At 44.4% G+C, this 24,412-nt stretch overlaps 1 protein-coding gene and 1 long non-coding RNA gene across 2 annotated transcripts; one reads left to right on the top strand and one right to left on the bottom strand.

The window, feature by feature from the left end:
* Window positions 1-148: 148 nt before the first annotated feature.
* Window positions 149-1,063, bottom strand: LOC143490854 (uncharacterized). Its single transcript, XR_013125007.1, has 3 exons — window positions 843-1,063; window positions 585-724; window positions 149-224 (listed from the first exon to the last, which is right to left on the bottom strand). It is a non-coding gene; the product is annotated as an uncharacterized LOC143490854 (long non-coding RNA).
* A 229-nt stretch (window positions 1,064-1,292) lies between these two features.
* LOC143490850 (5-hydroxytryptamine receptor 3A-like) lies at window positions 1,293-3,830 on the top strand. The gene is made up of 7 exons (XM_076989357.1): window positions 1,293-1,362; window positions 1,520-1,677; window positions 1,820-1,864; window positions 1,951-2,060; window positions 2,283-2,452; window positions 2,594-2,730; window positions 3,606-3,830. Exons 1-7 carry the CDS (start codon window positions 1,293-1,295, stop codon window positions 3,828-3,830), a joined length of 915 nt encoding a protein of 304 aa, XP_076845472.1.
* Window positions 3,831-24,412: the final 20,582 nt, after the last annotated feature.

Here is a 24,412-nt window from a genome sequence, read left to right as displayed (position 1 = left end):
GAGAGAAAGAGAGAGAGAGATGAGAGAGGCAGACAGAGAAAGAGAGAAGAATATAAGAATAAAATGGATGTAGAGATAACAGCTGTTAAACAGTTTTGAAAGGACATCACAGAACAGGAGCACCAATGAAGTGAACTTCATAACTTACACACATTGTATTCACTGCTGCATGTGCTTATCTGACTTAAACGAATGTGCAGTTTGACCAATTCCTCCTTTTCATTCTGGAAGGAGATTGTAAAATAATGGTTTGAATGTTTCCAGACCAGATATGCAGAACAGAAACAGTGGGTGAGGGGAATTTGCTTTGACTTTAGGAGAAAGGCCTTTTAGGGTTGTATGTTGATAAGACCTTTCTTTGGATGCTTAGTGAATGAATGTTTAAGTGTGTGTGTGTGTTTTCATGTATGCATATGTACATATAATCATGGGTGTGTGTGTGTGTGTGTGTGTGTGTTCATGCATGGGTGTATGTATTTGTGTGTTCATGTATGTATGAGTGTGTGTGCATGTGTGTGGCTGTGTCATGGTCGTGTGTGTGTGTGTATATTTATGCATGTGTGTGTGTATCTGTGGTAACTCACTATATCGATTATGTGGAGGATGTGCACATTCAGGTCCAGACTGAGAGGAGACGTCCAGTTACTCACAGGTCTAACCCAGGCTGAGGACAACTGCATGATATTACTGACCACAGACACCAGGTCCAGGTCCACGCCGTACACTGTCACATACCCACTGGTCATACTACAATAATGATCAGCCTTCTGCCAGATGAAAAACTGTTACAGGTGGAACAGAATCTATTAACACAAACAAGGCATGCTGCATGTTTTAATTACCTGTTGTTGACAGATAAACACTTAGCAGAGATATCCACAAAGCCATAGCACCATCCGTTCATCACCACATAATTTCTTCTTCGTTATGTGTTTGCCTCTTCACCACTCTCTCAAAACTACCCATCCTGCTTTCGCTTCTCAACTCCTGTGAGGAGTGATGTGGGTTGATATTCAAATGCAACTAGCTCTGTGTTACCTGTGAGCGTGAGTGCAAATTTGGATATCAGTGATATTATGAAAGAGATTCTGCTGTTGCTGTAGTGACCAGAGGCCAAAGGGCGGTGCTAAGCTGCTGAAGTGCTTTTTTCAGACTTCTGCAGGTAAGTTCCTGAGTACCTATAACTTTTCTACAGGAAGGTTTAGACAAAAATATATTATTCTTTGTGAACATTAAAACTAAAATATTCTGGTGCTAAAGATTGTGTTCAACTGGAACAGGACCTTTTCAAAATGGGGAAGGTGTTCATACTGCTGAAGTTAGATTACCAGCGTCTGTTACTTATCCTGCTCTTGGTCCATGGTACTACTTACGCATCTATCTACACACACACACACACACACACACACACACAGGCAAACACACAAACACCCGCACACACACGCAAACACACACATGCTGACAATAGTTTTTTTTTTCATTCAGTTTGTAACTGCTTTCATTTATTGCTGGTTAACAGGGAGTATGTCCAACACTCACAAGCTGTTGAACGTTTCCATTGACCAATGGTTGGATGGTCTGCTAGGGGTGGAGTCAGCTAAGCTGAGACCAGTTGTTGATTGGAGGAGCTCTGTGCCTGTCAGAGTGGACCTGAGTGTCTTGAGTGTTCTTGGAGTGGTGAGACAGAGATAAAAGAAGGAGGGATGAAATAATGAACATTATCAGTGAATCAATGAATCAGTGAATCATTATAAATGATCAGAGAATTATTATGGTCTATTTCTTGACTGAATGTCAAAGTTTGTCCTTTTCCTTACAGGATGAGAAGAATGAGCGTCTGATTCTCTATGTCCTGTACACCCAGGTACATCACTGTGTGAAGTGGAGTCTTCCTTTCACAGAGCTGAAAACTAAAATTTCCTGACCCTCTCTTTGTCTCTCTCACTGGAGGGATGGAGGGATGAAAGACTGAAGTGGGACCCTTCTCACTATGGTGGGGTGCTGAGAGTGACTATTCCTGCACATAGAATCTGGGTTCCTGATATTATATTATATGAGATGTGAGTACCTTCTCTTTTCTCACAGAAAGATTAATCGAATGCAATACTAGGTAATCACCAGCAGAGGGTGATATTAGTGATCTTTTGTGCAGGAACCAAATGTTTTTCTAACAGCAGAGACTTTGTTGTTTGTTGATTGTGTAAACATGTGTTTGCTACAGCAATGCATGGGGGTGTTCTCTGTTGATTTGTTCTCTATCTTTGTCTCATCTTCATCTTTAGGGCAAATACTGAGGCGGAGCCTCAGTTCAGTCATGCGTCCGTCACTCATGATGGGTGGGTGGAGATACGAAAACCCCGCCTTTTGGAGTCCAGCTGTCCACTTAATCTTTATCACTTCCCTCTTGACCAGCACATGTGTAATCTCACCTTCCTATCTCAGTCACACACAGGTACAGACTACGCCACATGTGCATGTGCTAATGCATGGTCACATCTACACGCACACAAGCATCAACTCAAATCCAACTGAATATTAGACACCTGCAGAAGCAACTGCAAGAATAATCTGTTCCCTGTTGTCCCTCTCGTAGCGAGGGAGGTGGAGGTTTCTTGGGGAAGTGATGAGGCTGGTCTCTTCTCTAGAGGAGAGTGGGAGGTTGTCTCTCTCTCTGTGGTCTCTCCACTTCAAACTGCCCAGTACTTCAACACCTCTGTGATCAGACTGCAGGTCAGTGGGAACATGCGCGCACGCGTGTGTGTGTGTGTGTGTGCGTGCTTAGGACTCCTCTACATGGTGACTCTGTATATCTTTGTGTGTGTGTAGATCTGTGTGTGTGGAACGTCTCTGCACTACATGGTGACTCTATATATTTGTGTGTGTGTGTGTAGAACCCTAACTCCTCTCTTCTACACGGGGACTCTATATCTTTGTGTGTGTGTGTGTGTGTGTGTAGGTGTGCGTGCATATGACTCTTCTCTACATGGTGACTCTGTATATCTTTGTGTGTGTGTGTGTATGTGTGGAATTTCTCTGCTCTACATGGTGACTATATATTTGTGTGTGTGTGTGTTTGTGTGTGTGGAACTTCTCTGCTCTACATGGTGACTATATATTTGTGTGTGTGTGTGTGTGTGTGTGTTTAGATCTGTGTGTGTAGAACTCCTCTCTTCTACATGGGGACTCTATATCTTTGTGTGTGTGTGTGTGTGTGTGTGTGTGTGTAGATCTGTGTGTGTAGAACTCCTCTCTTCTACATGGGGACTCTATATCTTTGTGTGTGTGTGTGTGTGTGTGTAGATCTGTGTGTGTAGAACTCCTCTCTTCTACACGGGGACTCTATATCTTGTGTGTGTGTGTGTGCGTGTAGGTGTGCGTGCATATGACTCCTCTCCTCTACATGGTGACTCTGTATATCTTTGTGTGTGTGTGTGTGTGTGTGTGTGTGTGTGTCTAGATCTGTGTGTGTGGAACTTCTCTGCTCTACATGGTGACTCTATATCTTTGTGTGTGTGTGTGTGTGTGTGTGTGTGTGTGTGTGTGTGTGTGTGTGGAACTTCTCTGCTCTACATGGTGACTATATATTTGTGTGTGTGTGTGTGTAGATCTGTGTGCGTAGAACTCCTCTCCTCTACATGGTGACTCTGCTGCTGCCCAGTGCTCTCTTGCTGGTCCTGGACCTGTTGGCCTTCCTCATCCCTGTCTACCTCAAGCAGCGCCTCGGTGTCATGGTCACCATCTACTCTGGACACTTCATCTTCATCATTGTCATCTTCACCCTTTTCCCCCCCTTCACAGTTCAACTGCCTCTAATTGGTGAGGGAACTTAAGAGAGAGAAAGCAAGAGAAATATAGTTATTGTAAATTGGACAGATAAAAGAAATCCTTCTTTCAACAGTGTTAAATAAAATAAAAACAACATCTCAACGGAGGTACATTGCTGGTAAGAGTGCAGAATAAATAAATAAATTACGCTGGTAATGACAAATGGCTGCAGAGTTAAAGTGATTATAATTATAGCAGTCTAACATGGTCTGTGTTGATAATAACTTTAAATTAGTAACTAATTGGGATCTATACATGAATCATCAATGCTTGTTAAATCCAGCACTGTGGTCTTTACACACTTACTCTCTTAATTCTTCCCCTTATGTAGTTACAAGAGGGTCATGTGACTGAAATGATGCAACGTAATGTGACATGCACTTCTTAACAGAAGTTGCCTTAATTTACCTACATTAATTAAAACCCAAATTTAGTTTATCTACAAGTTTATCAAGCAGTTTATCAAGAACCAAATACTGTTAAAGTTGATAACAGCACAATAATACAGAGAACATCGTTACTGATACGTGGGCTAGTGCTGGGCGGTATACCGGTTCACACCGAAAACCGGTGTTTATTTTTGTTATCATAAGAATTTTTCATAAACCGGCCACACCGGTTTAAATAACCTTCGCGTGTCCGGAACGCAGCGCGGTTGTTAATTGTTTCTCACGGGACGCGTTTTATTGCTGCGCCGCTAAGCAAACATTCAACAGAGCGCAAATCTAGCTTGCTGAAAACGAGGGATGTTCTGAACCATAAATTCTACCAAACATTGAAGTAAAAGTTGATGCCCCAAAGGAACTTTTGCCAAAGAAGGGAGCCGTGTCTGTTGTCAGGAAGTACCGTACTTTCTCGACTATACAGCACACCTCAATATAAGCTGCACCTACAATGTAAAAAAAATGGAAAATGTTTTATAAGCAAAAAAGCCGCTAAGCTATAAGCTAAAAGCTGCATATATCTACTGAACTGAATACATTTAACTGAACTGATCAGTTTCTGAACGGTGCCTGTAGCATTTCATGTGCGACAGTTTTAGCTTTTAGCCGGTGTTGTGTTGAATTCTGACTCCCCTCGTTTATCCGCATAAAGACGCTACAGATTATATTGACGATTTATGTATCTATGCATAAATAAGAGCTAGACTTTATCTATCACAGCAAACGGCATTATCTATGTCCAAAGATACACTGGCTCAAGGGTGTTAATTATTTTAAATACAATACACACTGGCTATACCGAAGTTCACCTCTGACCACATGACTTCGCAGTATTACGTCTAAATATCTAGTTAGGACAAAACTAGAGTGCTCAATGAACTAAGTTATAATTGTTTCTTTCTGCTCTCTCTCTTGTACGTATTTAACAATGATATTGTTACAATAATCACTGTAACTCCCGAATATCATCTGTAGCGTCTATGCGTGTGCAAACGAGGGGAGTCGGAATTCGGCACGACACGTTCGTTTGGAAAAATTTCTCCGTCGTGCCTGCTGCTTGCATGAGTTAAATGAAAATGAGCACTTTCTTCTTTGATTTACAACTTTGTCCTACCACCTGATTCACTTTCTGCTCCACCCCTGATGGGTGAAGAAACATCTACAGAAAAGCCACACCTCATTATATGTTGCATGGTTCAAAGCGTGAGGGAATAAGTAGCGGTTTATAATCTGGAAAATACATGTAGCAATCGCGGGATCTCTGCTGTGGCGTGTCGAGGTTGCGTTCCGCTCTTCAGCGCTGTGTTTTGCGCTGTTATGTTTGCAGGGTTCATACACCTTTACAAGGTGGAATTCAAGCACTTGTACGGCACTTTCAAGGTCCATTTTCCATATTTCCCAGCACCTTCAGCTTAATTAATTTACATATTTATACAAATACACATATGGTCGAAATAATTCGCTTTTTATCACATTAAAAGAAATTTAAAAAAATTAAACGTTTTGTATTTTTACTGCAACTGTCATGCTATATGATTCATTCACTACTTTAGTGCTACCATTTGAAAACTGATCATGAGGCCATGCAAATCTGTATTACATGTAATACTGTAGCGTCGGTCCAAAGGGGGATGGCGCTATATCCCATGAGCCCCTACGGCTCCGGTATTGGTTCCTGTTATGTGTAATGTTGGTGCATGTATTTATTAGTTATGTATTTGGTTATGTGTGTTATGTAGCTTGAGTCCTCCCTTATTGGTTTATGTAGTTGTACTGTATGAGTTGTTCCCTGTCGTGTGTGTGTTTTCCTGTTGTTAATGCCATTCCCTCATGCGCTGTATGAGTTTGAGTCTGTTCTGCGTGATTACGTCGCTAAGGCAATTTAGATAAAAGAGCCTCGTTGGATCGGTTTCCTGCTTCTTCTTCCTATGCCACAATACTTAGTTGGAGACATTTTACTAACAGTGGAGTAGGGTACTCTTAACTGCAGTAATTCTTTTCGTAATCAATGTAGTTAACACATAACGCACGAGGGGAAAAACCGTCAAATACCGTGAAACCGATATAATTTTTTAAAATACCGTGATATAGAATTTTGGTCATACCGCCCAGCACTAACGTAGGCTAGAAAAAAAGATTTGGATATGCATACAGACAGAAGGAGTTCGTTATAGCATGTCTTTAGTAAATAACCTTTTGAAAAATCCCTGTTTTTTATATTTCAGAAATCTATCTGTTTGGATCTCTGGCACTTCTGGCCTTCAGCTCCATAGAAACAGTTGTATTGTTCCAGTTGGTCAATGGGAGCGATTCATGGATAAGGAAGCGTATTTGTTCCCGCCAATGGAAGTTGGTAGGGAGCAGTCAGTGGGAGATACCTGAGACAGATGGTAAGTTTGGCTATGCGAGTTTAACTAGCCATGCTAAAATGACATTCTTTTTTTGTCCATGTTGTTCTCTCATATGTCTGCTTGTCATCATCTTTATGAATTGTCCTGCCTCCCTTTAGGGGGCAGTAGGGTGTGTGCATGTTTCAGGGCAGAGGAGTGTGCCATCACACTACAGGTGGAGCTGAATCACGTGCGCCATTTCCTACAAGGCCTGCGGCAGGAGAAGAACACACTGACCATGTGTAGAGAGCTTGGAAAGACTTTAGACCGAAGTTACCTCTGTCTGCACTGCCTGGTACTGGCCACTGGGGGTGCTGTTCTGTACTTCCAGTGGAGAACAGCACCACCACTAAACACGTCAAAAATATAGGATCCAAAGAAAACGTTTTGAATAAATATATTTTCCTATTAGATGTGTATCTTTAGAGATGGTCCCTTAATTTCAATACTCTTTTGTATTATGCCATTTGTCAGAGAGAGCTTTATTCTACTTAGTCACAGAAAATAGAAAAACATATGCTACTTCTCTTGTGTGTTTGTGTGTACAGGTCCCCTGTGGGAGACACAATGTTGTTACCCACTACGCTATACCACCAACATTCCATGAAAATGAATGTGTATGTGCCTGTGTGGTACATCTGCTCCGGCTTGGTCGGAGTACTTAGGTTTCTTACAACTGTGTTGTTGACCGCTAGTGCTGTGTGTGGCTGCACGTTCACCTCCTGTGGCACAGAGATAAGAGTGTGAGGAATAAACTCGAAACCACAAAGTCTCTCTGCCTCACTGGAGCACACTTCACAAATCTCATTTCGATTAGACGGATGAGGATTTCTCTTCTGAACTTTGGGCTTGTATTTTTAGGATGATGTGTGTAGTATAACAGTTTGATAACAACTGTTGTAAAAGGTGCTATATAAATAATATATATAATATAATAATAATATTTAGATTTATAGTATATTTTTTCACCACTAGGGAGAAACAGGCATCTATAGTTTTCCATGTGCTTCATTGTGTTTGCGTGTGGGTGTGAGTCAGTCAGCATTTGCGTCATTTAGCAAACTGTGAGGGCAACATGTTAAAGACATTAAGTTTAGCTTTTTAAAAATATAAAGTTTTTTATGAGGTTTGGGCACAAACTTGTCTGGGCACATACACATTGTCTTAAGCCAACAAATCTAACAAGACAAACATTCTTGTATTATAAATAGGGGTGGGACGCGATTAAAAAATTAATCGAATTAATTATAAGCTTTGTAATTAATTAATTGAAATTAATCGCATTTTAATATTTTACATGAGAAATATTAATTTAAGTTTGAATGATGAATGAATCAATGAACATAATCATAAACCTAATCATAAACCTCAACATCTTGTTTATTTTTCCACCAGTCTACTACACAGACCAATAGATGAGTGCAGAAAACAGAGCAAACAGTTTTCAGAACACTGGAAATTCTGAACAAAAATGAGTTTTGCTCAGGATATTGGAAGAATAAGAAGAACTGAAGTAAATCAGATGTTTTTAAATATAATTTTAGATGGTAGACTTTCTTTAATTTCCCAGGCCTCTGCCACAGACATCTCCATAGTGCCTAGAAGTGGTCTTCTGCATACTCAAAGCAAATGACTGGATCTTCATCATCTATAGATTCATCATCTATAATATGATCTGTCACACCAAGATAATTCTTGTTGCTAACAGAGGTCCAGTGATCCCCAGTCAGAGCCACATTTGTGGCGCTCTTCACAATAACCTGTTTTACTTCCCTTTCCTCATCATTCAGCTGCTGGATTTTCTTCGACATTGTCTTTCTGGACGGCAGTTCGTAACTTGCATCAGTTGACGCAATTTGTAGCACTCCTACATAAACCGTAGCGCTCGACACTGCGAACGGCGAAGGCGTTTAAACTTGCCGCGTCTTACTTAAGCCTTCGACCACAGAGAGCGGTCTACAGTCCACAACAATCCATCTCGCCAGTGAATTGGTCAATTTGTCTGATGTGGACTTTGACATTTTGTTTCTTAATTTGAACCCCGACATGTGGTCGAGTGTTGACTGGCGACACTGCTCGTACTAGGAATACATTTAGCAGCTAAGTTATCATTATTGACCTGCACGTTAGCCCCAACATGTTTTGCTGAGGTTGTAATGTGTGCGTCCATATAATCTGTCTGCCTGGAACTCGTGCACTGAAAAACATTCCATGGTGCAAAAGTGTCTCATGCGTTAAATGTGTTAAAATGTGTAATTTTTTTTTAGTTCGTTAATTTTCCTGTAATTAATTAATCGAAATTAACGCGTTAAAGTCCCACCACTAATTATGATCTGCATCATTTTCAGAGGAAACCTTCCTCTGGAGGAAAATATGATTTCCCATTCTGTTCTACTTGAAAATGAAATCTTATCTTCCACTAGGAGCAAAGAGAATCATACAGCACATTCAGAATATTCTCTCTCCTCAAGTGTGTGTATTTGAGCAGAGAAGTGTAGGAATATGAGACTCATCAGGGAGCAAACGGACACTGGACAGTGTCTGGGAAGACAGCAGCATGGGGAGATGCAACAGCTTCCCAAACAAATGCCATGGAAACCAGCCCCTAGAGAACTCATGCCCGCCATTAACATGAAACCCCACAGTATTTTATCATACAGGGACAGCAGGACTGGAATTACTGTAAGACATAGTAGTCATGCCTCCTCGTGTCTCCAACCGATTCACACTCTATGTTTCTCAAACTCTTTCTGTCTCTTATAGTCTTGCTCACTTTTTGGGTCAGTGTCTAACTCCTGTCAACCACACTAGCACCGAGGGTCACCTGTTCACACTATACTGCATGTCACCATCACCTGCCTCCAGGCTCAATCCCACCTCTGCCTTATAGATCTGACAATGTTTGGGAGGGCAGAAGATTGGTGGAGGGAGGCTGTGATGAGGTCAGAGAACCTGTCTCATCCCCATTACTGCAAAGACTGTGATTTGATTAATTAATGTTGTTGTATGCTTTATGAATTGAGTTGTAAGGGAAATGCACTTGGGAAATGCAAGGGAGTGCGGGCGCCTCTCAGGGCTTCCTTTATGCAGGCCAGAAGAGCCCTATATAGCATCAGGCATGAAAATCTGTCACCTTTCGGCGAAATTCGCCATTTTGAAGTTGAAAAGGGTGACCTGCGTGAATCGTGTAGATCCGATAAGTTTTTTGTTGGGGGGGGGGGGGGGGTCGGGAGATTATATGTATATATTTTAATTATCATATTGACTTAATAAGCAAACAGAGCACTTCCGAAATCGGCTATTTCAATGACAGTGGCCAGCAGTTTCCGCCCAGAACCTTCATAGAGGCCAAATAGCGTTTCAATCATACAAACGTTCTTCATTCATGTTATTCATTTACTGCTAAGCGGGACGAGAAGCAGGACCTAGTGCTACACCGGGGACAAGGCAGAATAGTGTACATTTACCACTACATTTACCAGATCGTACATTTACCACTACATTTACCAGATCGTACATTTCCCAGTGGATTTAATTGGGTTATTAATGGTTTCAATCGTTTTCATATTTTGCAGTAAAACAAAGTTACTGCCGTTCGCTACAGCGTTGAACACTGTCAGAGCCACAAGCTCTTGTGATAAATAGGTAGATAGATAGGCCTATTAAGTTCGCGTCAACCCCGTGTAGTTAACGGTGACATAAAATAAGAAACAAGATTTTTTTCTAGTGTGTCTGTAGTTGTAACTGGTGAATCCAGGGACGTGTGATAACATTCGCACCAGGGCTGAAAAGGTTGAAGATGAAGTTGTAAACTCTTGTCGTTTGAGTCTACCCTTAGCCCATGTTAGAAAATAACATGTATTTTTACACTCATTTTCGCCGCTGATGTATTTATTGGTTCATTAAGACGTAATGGTTTTGACTGAGCCATCTGGAATGGCGAAAGCGGCTTCTCGCGTTTACGATCTGGCTCCATACATTGAATCCATTGACAAGACAGTCAAAAAATTTTTTTTTTATGGATTTTACTATATTTTACGGAGCCCGTAAGGTGACATCTTGTAAAAAAAATAATAATTTTTTGTGGCCACAACTTATTATGTGAACGAGATACTAATGTCGCCTTTCACACGCGGCAACAAAGTTTATTTTTTCACAGCAAAGCAAGTAGATCCCGGGGATGTTCGCGAACTGACTGCCCAAGGAAGGTAAACCTGGCTTTATATAAAGTAATACTTAATTATCTTGTTCGCACGCGTTAATTATCTTGTTCGCACGCGTTAGTAAGTCGTTCACACCCGTTAGTAAGTCGTGGCCAGGCGTTATTAGCCTATATTTTTTACATGATGTCACCTTACGGGCTCCGTAATATTTGGCATCACCTGTCGCTGTACCCCCGTACACCAGAATTTTTAAATAATCTTAAAATCTTTCATTAATATAAAATTCTGTACTCAAAATAAGCTCAATGGCTAAAATATATATGTTTTTTACCTATCTGCATACTTTCCATTAAGTGCATACACCCCCGCCTCCCACTGAAAATTTGACAATCCCACGATTGTGTCATTTTCGCCGTGTGAACCCTCGCGCCGCGTCAAATATAAACCAGCCAACTGTCAGAAACAGCTTTGATGTGTGGTTATATTATATACTAGGTGGGGTAGGTGGCACGTGAAACTTTCTTGTCCCGGGCCCCAGCAAGACTGTCAACGGGCCTGTGTATATGTTTATGTTAAAGTTATTTTATTGCATATCCCTGTGAACGCACCCCAGTCAGTAATTGGTTTGGTCCAATTAGACAGAGGGCGGGGTTATGAGTTTATAGGGACAGAGTGCAGTGAGGAATAGGGGGGTGGTTTGGTTTCTAGAGTGTGTAGGAACTGGTGGGGTGAGTCGTTATTGGGACATTAGAATCCCATTTCCTTACTGGCTGCAGTAAGCCGGTAACGGAGAGGTTGCTTTAACCTGCTATGGTGCAGTTGAATCTCTGTTGGTAACCCCAGAATTTGAACTTTCATTTGTTTTCTCTTTTTACAAGTTTTTCTTTTCTTTTTCCACGTGTGCTGTGTTAATAAACATACCCTTCGGGATTTAAAATGTATCCTTCAAGCCCTGCCTAATCTCTCTCCGACACGAACTCAGCGCTCTAATTAGGAAACGCTATGACCAAAAGTGTGGTATTTGGACACAAGGGACCTGAGGGCGACCGGTGTACCTCCTCACCTGTATATCAGTGTGTGTGTGTGTGTGTGTGTGTGTGTGTGTGTGTGAAGGGGACCTGAGGGCGACCGGTGTACCTCCTCACCTGTATATCAGTGTGTGTGTGTGTGTGTGTGTGTGTGTGTGTGTGAAGGGGACCTGAGGGCGACCGGTGTACCTCCTCACCTGTATATCAGTGTGTGTGTGTGTGTGTGTGAAGGGGACCTGAGGGTGACCGGTGTACCTCCTCACCTGTATATCAGTGTGTGTGTGTGTGTGTGTGTGTGTGTGTGTGTGTGTGTGTGAAGGGGACCTGAGGGCGACCGGTGTACCTCCTCACCTGTATATCAGTGTGTGTGTGTATGTGTGTGAAGGGGACCTGAGGGTGACCGGTGCACCCCCTCACCTGTATATCAGTGTGTGTGTGTGTGTGTGTGTGTGTGAAGGGGACCTGAGGGCGACCGGTGCACCCCCTCGCCTGATGACAGAGGCAATTATGTATTTGTACCACATCACACACACACACCTGTTCCCTCAGGTTTAAACTTAGCCAGTTTAAACTTTAAGCCAGTCACCATCCTCACCCTCCTACATAGCTATACACTCCTGCAGAGAAGGTGAACCAGAGAGCTGGTAGGCTTATAGGATCGATTTCCAGGCAGGGCATGTACTGCCACTGCTGATAATTACATGAAGTCTTCTGAAAAAATGTTCAAATTGCACACACGTAAATGCAACAAAAGAAGCTCTATGGAGCTGTATGAAGGGTCTTGTTTGACATGCAGTATCGTTTCCCCTTTTGTAAGCAACAAAGAATTACTGAATTTAAAAAGAACCGAATGCACAAGCACTCCATCGCTGAAGGACGGCAGTGGAATTGGTGTCCTTGACAACCAGAAATACAATCTAGCTTTTATTATCAACTTAACTAAACTAGTACTCCCTCCATTTCTCTCTTTCTCTCTCTCTCTCTCACACACACACACACACCCCAGAGTGATCACACACACATAGGAGGGGGGGGGGTTGCAACAATCCCAATTCTGCATTCTCCACTGCACCCAAATGGAGTGAACACACAGTGATCACACACATAATCTCATGCCCTAAACACACACACACACACACACAAACAAACACAAAACCTTCAGCCAAAACTCAGGTAGTTTTGCAGAGTACTTGTATTATTGTTGGCATTGGAGCTCTTTGTCCATGAGCTGGCAGACCTTCCCTGGCATGTTTTCCTCAGACATGGCCTCTGACTGCTTCTGCAGTGTGTCCAATCTCAAGACCTTTCCTCAGACATGGCCTCTGACTGCTTCTGCAGTGTGTCCAATCTCAAGAACTTTCTCACACACGCATTTGACCGTCTTCACACGCTCTCACGCCACACTTGCGATTTCTCACGCCGAGAAAAAAAAATCTAGTTTATTTACCTCTGATCCACATCTATGATTCAATGAGTTAAGAGTTCGCTCTGGCGCCAACCACTGGCGATCGATAGATCGTGATATAATACTTAATTTGCGTCCATTTTACGTAACCCCCCCGAAAACTTACGTTCACCGCCACCACCGTCCCACCCCCCCCCCATCAACAATTTACACTCGCCACCTCCTCAAGGTTCAAATCTCACTCCAAGCGATCTTCAAAAGTTGGCAAGCCTGTGTTTTTAGGGCATTGTAAACTGGGGTGCCTTAAAATTTTGCATGCATATAAAGGGTGCCACAACTGAAAAAAGGTTGAGAAACACTGACCTAGACGACAAACTTTGAAATTATATTATACATCAAATACATTTTTGGGCAGTGATGTTCTATCAGAACTAGAAGAGCCCCTTCCGTTACTATCCCTCCCGGTGTTTTTCGTTACCGTAAGTTTTTTGGTGTTACTTAAAAGAGTGCGACGATGAGGTGATTGGCAGCAAATGGCTGTGTTATTGACATCTAATAGAACAAAGGTCATGAATGCGCTCAACAGAAAAACTGGACAGCTGTAGTAACTTCGTTTTTACCTTTTGTGAGTGAGTTAACAACACTTTTGACATTTTAAATAAACATACCATTTTAAATAAACTAGTAAATTGTAAAAGACCATTATGGTCACGTTCTTTGCAGTTCATTTCATTTAGTGACTCGGTTATATTCAGTGATATTTGAGTAGCCAGCTAGCTAACTTTAAATCCCCTCACATTAGCAAAATATGCTAGCTAATAGGGGTGACCTGCAATAGTCACTGATTCGACTATAGTCGACTATACCCCCTAGTCGACTATGAACGTCATAGTCGAATGTACCATTCCAACTGCATGGGGATGCCCAAGGATGCTGCTAAGCATTAGTTACATGAAATGTCTTTGTTTTTGTTATAAAATCGTTCTAATTTCTGTTAATAAATGTGCGCATTAACAATAGGCCTCTTCCTTACTACACATTAATAAATCACACCCTGCAGTTGCACAATCCAAATGAGCGGAGCGGAACACGCTACAGGATAGCCAGCATCTGCCGAAATTATAATGGCTACTAAAAAAACTTCAAAAGTGTGGGAGTATTTTGAAAAAGATAAAGATGAATCAAACAAAGTAAAGTGCATGTCATAAACGTCTTTAATTTCACACGACAGCAACCAACATGGCATACCATTTAAAACGCGCAAGGCGAAAAAAAAAACCAGTTCAGCCGTTTGTCGTTTCGGTCGTGTCGTCTCATCGTGATGCGTCTTGTTGTTGTTTGCTTTTTAAACCCCATTACTTGAACCTTTACTTATCTTTTTTTTGCTGTTGTGTGCCAATTTTTAAAATATTTTCAGGCAGGCATATTTTATTTAAAATATTTTTGACATTTTGCACAGTGCCTGTCTGACAGTTCAATATGTGCACTGACGGTGACTTTTTTTTGTTAATGTTCTCTAACGTTTCTGTAACGTGGGGGTGCGGGCGGAAGGACGAGGCACGGAATCCAACTCGCACACTCAAGCGTCACTTTATTGAGTGCAAACAAACTTCAACGCACACAGCGTACAATTAACACAAACACAAACGGGTGACACTCGACGCACAGGACATTGTGCGAACGCACATTAAATAGACGGTCAACACTTACCCTCGTGATCTCGAGACAAGGCACAGGTGCGACTACGAACACGCTCACGGACAACCCACACCCACGGAACTACATACATGGACATAACGACACGCAGACAACGTAGCGGCACGCCCACAGGGAAGGGTCCGGAACTGTCACCGTAACAGAACCCCCCACCAGGGGCTCGCTACTCCCGGAGTGTCTCGCGCAGCTGGAAAGCCCCGAACCAACACCTACGGGCAGGTCTGGAGCCGCCGGGACCACGAGCCTCCGAGAGCAGTCTCCCCCGATGGTGGGAACTGCCACGAACAGCCCTAGAACACCCTCCCTGGGAAGACGGGAGAAAACATTAAACAACGGCCCAGCAACAAACACACAGACGGGTACGTTAAACATAAAGGGCACAAGAGGGAACAGGGAGTTCGGGAGAAACACTGGGACAGACACAAACACAGGTACTGACAGACACGGGGGCACGTTTATCATAGCCAGGAGAGCGGCCAAGGGAGAAAACGCCCCCTGGCCTGCAGGCGCTGCAGTGGGCGGTACTCCCTCCGCCCTCGGCGCGGATCCCCCGCCCACGGCGGACGCCCCAGCAGCCCTCTTGGTGGGCGCGCGTCCCGTCGCCGGGGAAGCTGTTGGGAGGACGTGGCGCAGGGTACACATGCCGCCTCTCCGTCTCTTCCCTTCGAACTCCCCCTAGGGGACCCCTGCCTCCTCTGGGTGGTCGCTCTGCCGGCCGTGTCCCGTGTGTGGGTTCCTCCACCTCCATCTCCCGCTCAGAGCCGCCCGAACTCCAACTCATCGGCTGCTCCGGCGTGTTGGCCCGAGAGCAGTCCATCGGACTGCCCACGGGGTAGGAAAGAGGAACGCCGTCTTCAGCACGCCTTTTCTCCCTCACGGTCTCACCGGCGTAGTCTGTCGGCGTTGGGCTTACCCTCTCCGAGTGTGACGCACCCTCAGAGTGGTCGGACGGAGGAGGGCTTACGTCACGTTCCCCCTCACCGTAGTATAAGGTGGGGACGGAACACTCAGACGCAGGAGGGCTGACGTCGTCTTCCCCCTCACCGTAGTATACGGTGGGGGCGGAGTACACCGACGGCGGGGGACTCACGTCCTCCCCGTAACACTCCGTGGGAGCAGAGGCTACTGACGGGGAGTAGCTGGCTCCACCGTCTGTCTTTTCCTCTCCCGAGTCCTCACTCCCAAACTCCTCCTCGGGAGTGGTCACGCCCACCATCCCCGCATACATCACCAACGGGTCCTCCGGGGGGCGTAGCGACGACGTTCTGGGAAACCCCTGTCTGCCAGCTGCCAGGGGAAAGGAGTCCCTCATCAGGGAGCCAAAACCCAACCGCCAAGCTCGCTGGGCAGCCTGGCGGTAAAGCTCCGCTTTCGACTCCTCCGTTGTCTCCCGTGTGTAATGCAGCAAGGACGTGCATACCGGGTCCCTCTCGAGCTCCTCCTCTGTTGCGGGAGCATCGTGGCATCATACAGGGGAAGTGGGGTGGTGGTGTCGGCTTGCCCTCTTCCCCTTCTTGGCACGGGACGAACGTCCTGGCTTCGTCTTGGTTTCGGCTCATTTTTCTGTAACGCGGGGGTGCGGGCGGAAGGACGAGGCACGGAATCCAACTCGCACACTCAAGCATCACTTTATTGAGTGCAAACAAACTTCAACGCACACAGCGTACAATTAACACAAACACAAACGGGTGACACTCAGACAAAGACGAGCACAGGACACTGCGCGAACGCACATTAAATAGACGGTCAACACTTACCCTCGTGATCTCGATACAAGGCACAGGTGCGACTATGAACACGCTCACGGACAACCCACACCCACGGAACACCATACATGGACATAACGACACGCAGACAACGTAGCAGCACGGCCACAGGGAAGGGTCCATTTATTCATTAAAAAATAAATAAGTAAATAAATGAATAAATAAATCAAAGATGAATAAATCCAACCTACCATGTTCATTCATTTATCCGAGTGTTTTAGGTTTTTACTTTGAAGTGGAAAAAAGTCCTGAACAGACCCTCCAGAAAGTCGTGATGTTGCGATTTGCAACTTCAACGCAACTTCAGGCAAACCCCGCAAATTCAGGGCGGTGTTGCAACTTCAGCCAATCACCGCAACTTTCCTGCAAATTTGACCAATCACTGATGTCGTCTTGATGTGACGTCGACAAACTCCCGCCTTACTTCCGTATATACTTTCAAGAGGAGCAGACTGAAAGGAGCATGAGCAACGAAAATAACGGCAAAAAGATCGGGAAAAGCAGTATCCCGGTACACTACATGAAAGTGGGGATAAACTGTTTTTTTCGTGGGCCAGATCCGGCCCGCGAATTGATTATCTATGGCCCCCTGGATGATATTTAATTACTATTAGAACCGGCCCACAGGCCACAGCCGCCCGATGGTGTTTTGCAAGCACAAACACTACATTCCCCACAATGCAACGGTAGCCCGCGAAGTCACTGCCAATGATCTATATTACTGGATTGGACATCACGTGACTTAGCATACGCCGCACAGGCACCATTACTATGCATTGAGTTGTGCATTGAGGACCATCCATGGATGGACATAAACATTAGATCTAGCAGACAGTCACGTAAGGAAAACCAAAGAGGGACTCAATGTTTTGCAATAAATTGTCAAAACTATGACAACAATATCACAAGATCAAAGGGTATAACATTTCACAGGTCAGTAAAACAATTTTTATTTTTAAAAAAATAGCGGAGATGAGGGATGTTGACTGTCCATGCTAGCTTGATTTTGATAAAGCTATGTCGAGTAAACCCACTTAAAAACAAGTTTTCTGTTCCAACAAATTACAATGTATTGTTATTAATATTGTTATCATGTAAGGATAATTTTGTAAATACGATGTTAATTAAAATTATCTCTAAATCTGTATTACTGGGACCGATGTTCAGTCCAGTTGGCATGTCCCATAGATACTCTCTCACACAAGAGAGTATCTATGTCAATGTCAATTAAATTTGTCATAATTATTTTTTTAATCAACAGGGGTGAGTTTCCCAAAACGTTCATACGTAAGAACGAGGTTACGAAGTACTTAGCGCTAAGAACGTTTTTGGAAACTCACCCCAGGTTAATACAGGTTTTTTAAATAAATGCCATTTTTCTACACAGATTTCCCAACAAACAAAGAAAATATGAGCTGTACAAATTGTGGGTCAGAAAGTGTGGACATCTGAGAGGACCGTCATCTACAGCAGGGATATGCAGTGCTCACTGCCCACTGATATCAACCGTACACTGAAGAGGGCACGTTAGAGAAGGAGCAGTGCCACAGATTTTCAACCTTCCAGACCATATTAATAATAATAAATATTTTATTAAAGTTGATGAAATTCTGTAGCCAATGAGAAGTGGCTGCAATAAATGATTTTGAAAATTGTATATTTTGTGTCAGGTCAATTTATCTATGTATTTGTGGGGAACTGAATTGTGTAAGCTCTTTTCTGCTACTTGAAGGTAAAAAGAATCCGACAAATTTTGTCATAAATTTCAGATTCAAACTCATTATTTTCTCTATCATAATTTCATAATTAATTTCACCCACATTTAGTCATGTAGTGCTCAAAGATGCTCCTCCACACTAATGCCATCTCATATTACACTTGAACATATATGAGGTATTGCACTTAAAGAATTTATGAAAACTACAGCTGTAAAGGGGAGAGTTGAGAAAGAGATAAACTCATAAATTTGACTTTCAATATTAGAATTGTGATCACAATTAAAACTTATCAAAGTTATTTAGTTACAATTTTTTACCATAATTATGATTGAATATCAAAAATATGACATACATGTGTTTAGTTTTAGCCAGGTGAAAGAAAAGGGCTTTATGCAGGGTTTTGTTAAAATTTTACCTAAATTAAAAACTTCCCAGACTGCTTATACATTTATCTCTTGGGATAATACTAAGTTTTACATATCACAACATCGGCAATATTCTAACCTTTAATTTAAGCCATATGTTATCAAAATCGGATAAGAAATAAGGGCGCTAGGACTGTTTTTGTGACAGATGGATGCACATCCCACATAGGAACTACACTGCTTTGCTGACATGACTCAATGCATAGTAATGGCGCAGAGGGCGGCGCATCGCTAGCTATAGCGGCAACAGGCGATGTCCAATCCAGTAATATATGGAGTCAAATTAGGGTCTTTAATGGTGACGAAAAAAATAATAATATCGCAAATATAAGATTAGCATTTTGCATTTTACATTTTACACAGTGCGCGAAAGGCGTGCTGTGAACGTACAGCGTCATCAGTTGAACCGTCACACAGAGCGGCAATTTGGTTACTGGTATCATGGCAGACAGTCGCCCAGCTGGACCACAGGTATATGCGTGCAGACATAGACATCAGGTGCTAAAGCACCACCAACTCTGCCCTTTATCAACGAAAGTGCCCTTTTAAAACTTCGTTTAAATATATATATATTATTATTATTAACATTTTACTGAGGTCGGTTTGAAATGATCTTTTGAAAACCTGAGCGAACAAAAACAATGCCCTGAAATGCGCCACCACCTTGCACACACCCGACCTCTCTCTTCCTTTAACACCAGATGCACTGCAGCAGCAGTTCATCTGAACGTTGAACGTTCACAGCACGCCTTTCGCTCTTGGCCACGCCTCTTTCCCGGCCCCCACACAGAGGGTAAAACCGGAGCAAAGAAAAGAGAGACGCGCAAAAAAAAATTATGAACGTAAAATGCGAGACGCAAAGAAAAGCAGTGACGCGCAAACAAAAGAAAGAAACGCAAAAGGGAGAAAGTATTGCAAAAAAAAGCAGCAACATAAAATGTGAAACGCAAAGAAAAGAAAGAAACGCAAAAGAGGGAAAGTATTGCAGAAACAAATTAGGAACGTAAAATGCTAAACTTATATTTGCGATATTATTTTTTTTTCGTCACCATTAAAGACCCTAATTTGACTCCATAGTAATATAGATCAATGGTCACTGCAGCGCACTCAAGCGGCGAGGGTCAGCGCGGCAAAGATGACGTAATCGCACTGGCTCTGCCCGTGCGCGAGGGCGTCGCACGCTGTCGATTCGCAAGGTCGTGCGCCTCTCGAATTTTGTAACTGCGTGCACCAGTTAAACTTAATTAAGTAAATATTTATACATATAGTCGAAATGATTCGAAATGATTCATTCAATGATTGCTTGAAGTGTTAAAACCATGGGTTTTATAAGAAGCATAATACCCATAAATAAATAAATCAGGGTTGCCATCGATCTTGATATAATACTTAATTTGTGTCCATTTTACAGGCCGCCCGGTAACAACTTACGTTCGCTAACCCCGCCCCCCCCCCGTCAACAATTAATGTTCGCCACCCCCTCCAGGTTCAAATCTCACTCCAAGCGATCTTGAAAAGTTGCCAACCCTGAATAAATAGGTAAATAGATAATTAAAATTGACTACTAAATAGAGGAAACCATACAACATTTAAATGTCCTTTGACATTTTAAACACTTTTATATCATTTAAGATTTAGCTCTGTTTGCCAATAGCTTTATTAACATTAAATTTTTTATATGACAATATACACTGCTCAAAAAAATAAAGGGAACACTCAAATAACACTGACGCTGGAAACATGACGCAACACAGACGCTTGCAGACTTCAAATAAATAAAGGTTTAATGATAACAGGGAAATCCAAAGAGAGGTCGAGGGCAGTCCAGGTTCGTACACTAAAGCAATCCAACCAAGCAGAGGTACCAGAGGGCAAATCCAAGAGGGAGAAATACGGGTCACTTAACACTTAACAGGTCAAACCATAGAATCAGATACGAATAAGGCTTGGTACGCTTTCAAATAGAATGTCAGCAATACTTCGCAACGATGCATAAGCATGACAGGTCTTAAATAGAACTAGCTAATAGGTTGCAGCTGGCTAATACTCTGGGGAGGCGGATCTCCGCCTTTGTGGTGGAGCATGCTGGGAATTGGAGTTCCCCGGGTTGGAGGCTGTGACAAACACATCCTAGATCTGAATGAATGAAATATTCTCATTGAATACTTTGTTCTGTACAAAGTTGAATGTGCTGACAACAAAATCACACAAAAATCATCAATGGAAATCAAATTGATTAACCAATGGAGGCCTGGATTTGGAGCCACACACAAATTAAATTCCATAAATTAAAGTGGAAAAACACACTACAGGCTGATCCAACTTTGATGTAATGTCCTTAAAACAAGTCAAAATGAGGCTCAGTATTGTGTGTGGCCTCCACGTGCCTGTATGACCTCCCTACAATGCCTGGGCATGCTCCTGATGAGGTGGCGGATGGTCTCCTGAGGGATCTTTCCCCAGACCTGGACTAAAGCCTCCGCCAACTCCTGGACAGTCTGTGGTGCAACGTGACGTTGGTGTATGGAGCGAGATATGATGTCCCAGATGTGCTCAATCGGATTCAGGTCTGGGGAACGGGCGGGCCAGTCCATAGCTTCAATGCCTTCATCTTGCAGGAAGTGCTGACACACTCCAGCCACATGAGGTCTAGCATTGTCCTGCATTAGGAGGAACCCAGGGCCAACCGCACCAGCATATGGTCTCACAAGGGGTCTAAAGATCTCATCTCGGTACCTAATGGCAGTCAGGCTACCTCTGGTGAGCACATGGAGGGCTGTGCGCCCCTCCAAAGAAATGCCTCCCCACACCATTACTGACCCACTGCCAAACCGGTCATGCTGAAGGATGTTGCAGGCAGCAGATTGCTCTCCACGGCGTCTCCAGACTCTGTCACGTCTGTCACATGTAGGGGTGACCTGCAATAGTCGCTGATTCGACTATAGTCGACTATACCCCCTAGTCAACTATGAACGTCATAGTCGAATGTACCATTCTAACTGCATGGGGGTGCCTAAGAATGCAGCTAAGCATTAGTTGTTACATTAAATGTCTTTGTTTTCGTTATATATAGCCTTTTGTCAAATAAAACCATCCTAATTTCTGTTAATAAATATTTTTAAATGATGTTTGCGCATTAACAATAGGCATCTTCCTTACTACACATTAATAATTCACACCCTGCTGTTGCACAATCCAAACGAGCGGAGCTGAACACGCTACAGAATATGCGCAGCACTTTAAAAGTATTTTGAAAAACAAAGATGAATCAAACAAAGTAAAGTGCAAGTTATGTCATCAATGTCTTTCATTTTGCACAACAACAACCAACATGGCATACCATTTAAAACGTGTAAGGCGAAAAAAATGTTTGTCGTTTCAGTCGTGTCGTCTCGTCTCGGTGCGTCTCGGCAAGTAGGCCTATAAACATTTTTTGTTGTAGTTTGCTTTTAAACCCCGTTACTTGAACCTTTCCTTGTATTTTTTTTGTTGTGTGTGTCACATATGAATCCCGTCCCGCTGTCAGTCCTGTCCTTGTCTTCTGTGTAACCTTGTTTAGATCCGTTCCCCAGTTAGTCCGATCCGTGTCTTCTGTTGTTCACCTTGTCTTGTCTGTCCCTCCTTCCTTGACTGCCTTGTAAGTTGTTCTATGTTTATTGGCCTTGTTCTGAGTTCTTGTATTTGTTTTTCCTCTGTCTTTTGTATTCTGAGTCATCCTGTCTGGTTATCAGTTCTTGGTTTGTGATAGTTTGTATTTTATTAGTATGCCTCGTCACCCTCTTACCCCCTATGTTAATACTCCAGCCATTAAACCCTGCTCTCCTCAGCTTTTGTGTCCGCCTCTTAGCTCTCATTCGTTACATAATGACTTCCCATCCAAGGACACAGCTAGAGAGCAGGGCTCTGGTAAGTCTTTGTGCTGGGACAGACCACAGACTGCTCCCATGCAGTTTGAGTCTTCCATGTCGCAGTCTTTGCTAACCAATGACAACAACTCCCCTGGCGCTGTGGGTACATGTTATTCTCCATATGACAAACAGGTCATTGCTAATATCTTTCGCTTGGCCGCCTATTGTCAAGAGAATCCTGCAAGGCGCCAAGACCTTACTCGCCTTACCCCAAGATGCAGGAAGGAGCAACCTGCTGCTAAAGGCGAGGTAGGTCGGTTGGAACAGACAGTTAACCCAAGGCAGAACTCTCGGCGTGCTCTTAAGTACCATTGGGAGCTCCCTGTATTCCACATGAGGGGGAGCTGGCATGGTAGGGGCAGCCGAGAGGGGAATGTGTCTGTCTGTTCTACCTGGGTTTCCCGGACTGCTACAGAGGCCAACACCACAGCCCCTGACCTCCCTCCACTGATCCCGCCAGCTACTCCACACAAGACCCCCAAGAAATTTTTGGGGGGGAGTAGTGGCCATGTCGGCTTGGCGGTCCCAGCCCCTGAGGACGTCGGCTTGGCGGTCCCGGCCCCCGAGGACGTCGGCTTGGCGGTCCCGGCCCCCGAGGGTGTCGGCTTGGCGGTCCCGCCCCCCAGTGTATCCCCTTGCCTCGGTGGCCTGTTCCCGCGACACGGAAGGGGTTGCCTCCGCCCACGTCTCCTGTTCCCGCGACCCGGAAGGGGTTGCCTCCGCCCACGTCTCCTGTTCCCGCGACCCGGAAGGGGTTGCCTCCGCCTACGTCTCCTGTTCCCGTGACCCGGAAGGGGTTGCCTCCGCCTACGTCTCCTGTTCCCGCGACCCGGAAGGGGTTGCCTCCGCCTACGTCTCCTGTTCCCGTGACCCAGAAGGGGTTGCCTCCGCCTACGTCTCCTGTTCCCGCGACCCGGAAGGGGTTGCCTCCGCCTACGTCTCCTGTTCCTGTGACCCAGAAGGGGTCTTCCATGTCTCCTGTTCCCGCGACCCGGAAGGGGTTGCCTACGTCTCCTGTTCTCGCGACCCGGAAGGGGTTGACTCCGTCTACGTCTCCTGATCCCGCAACCCGGAAGGGGTCTTCCACGTCTCCTGTTCCCGCAACCCGGAAGGGGTTGCCTCCGCCTCCTGTTCCCGCGACCCGGAAGGGGTTGCCTCCGTCTCCTGTTCCCGCGACCCGGAAGGGGTTGCCTCCGTCTCCTGTTCCCGCGACCCGGAAGGGGTTGCCTCCGTCTCCTGTTCCCGCGACCCGGAAGGGGTCCTCCCCGGCCACCGCGCTCTCCAGCGTCTCCCCGGCCGCCGCGCTCTCCAGCGTCTCCCCGGCCGCCGCGCTATCCTGTGATACTGTGCCCCCTGTTCCCGTGACCTGTAAGAGGTTGCCTTCGGCTCCCGTCCTCGCAACCCGCCAGCGAACTCCTCCCGTCTCTGTGGCTGGCGTGGGACCTGGCCATGCCCTCGAAAGCCACCAAGGACCTGTTCCAACACCCTGTGACATTCGGGGGCCCACAGTGACTGCTTTGCCTGTCTGTGGTCCTAGTAATGGTGGTGTGTCTGTTCCTCCTGTTGATTCTTCTTCTGTGCTTTTGTTCCCATTGTTCCCCTGTTCCGTCCCAGGTTTTCTGTTG

This window comes from Brachyhypopomus gauderio, unplaced genomic scaffold (assembly GCF_052324685.1).
Source record: "Brachyhypopomus gauderio isolate BG-103 unplaced genomic scaffold, BGAUD_0.2 sc67, whole genome shotgun sequence".
NCBI classification, from domain to species: Eukaryota; Metazoa; Chordata; class Actinopteri; order Gymnotiformes; family Hypopomidae; genus Brachyhypopomus; species Brachyhypopomus gauderio.
The sequence above is the reverse complement of the archived record's forward strand: the minus strand, read 5'-3'. Positions and strand labels throughout refer to the sequence as shown.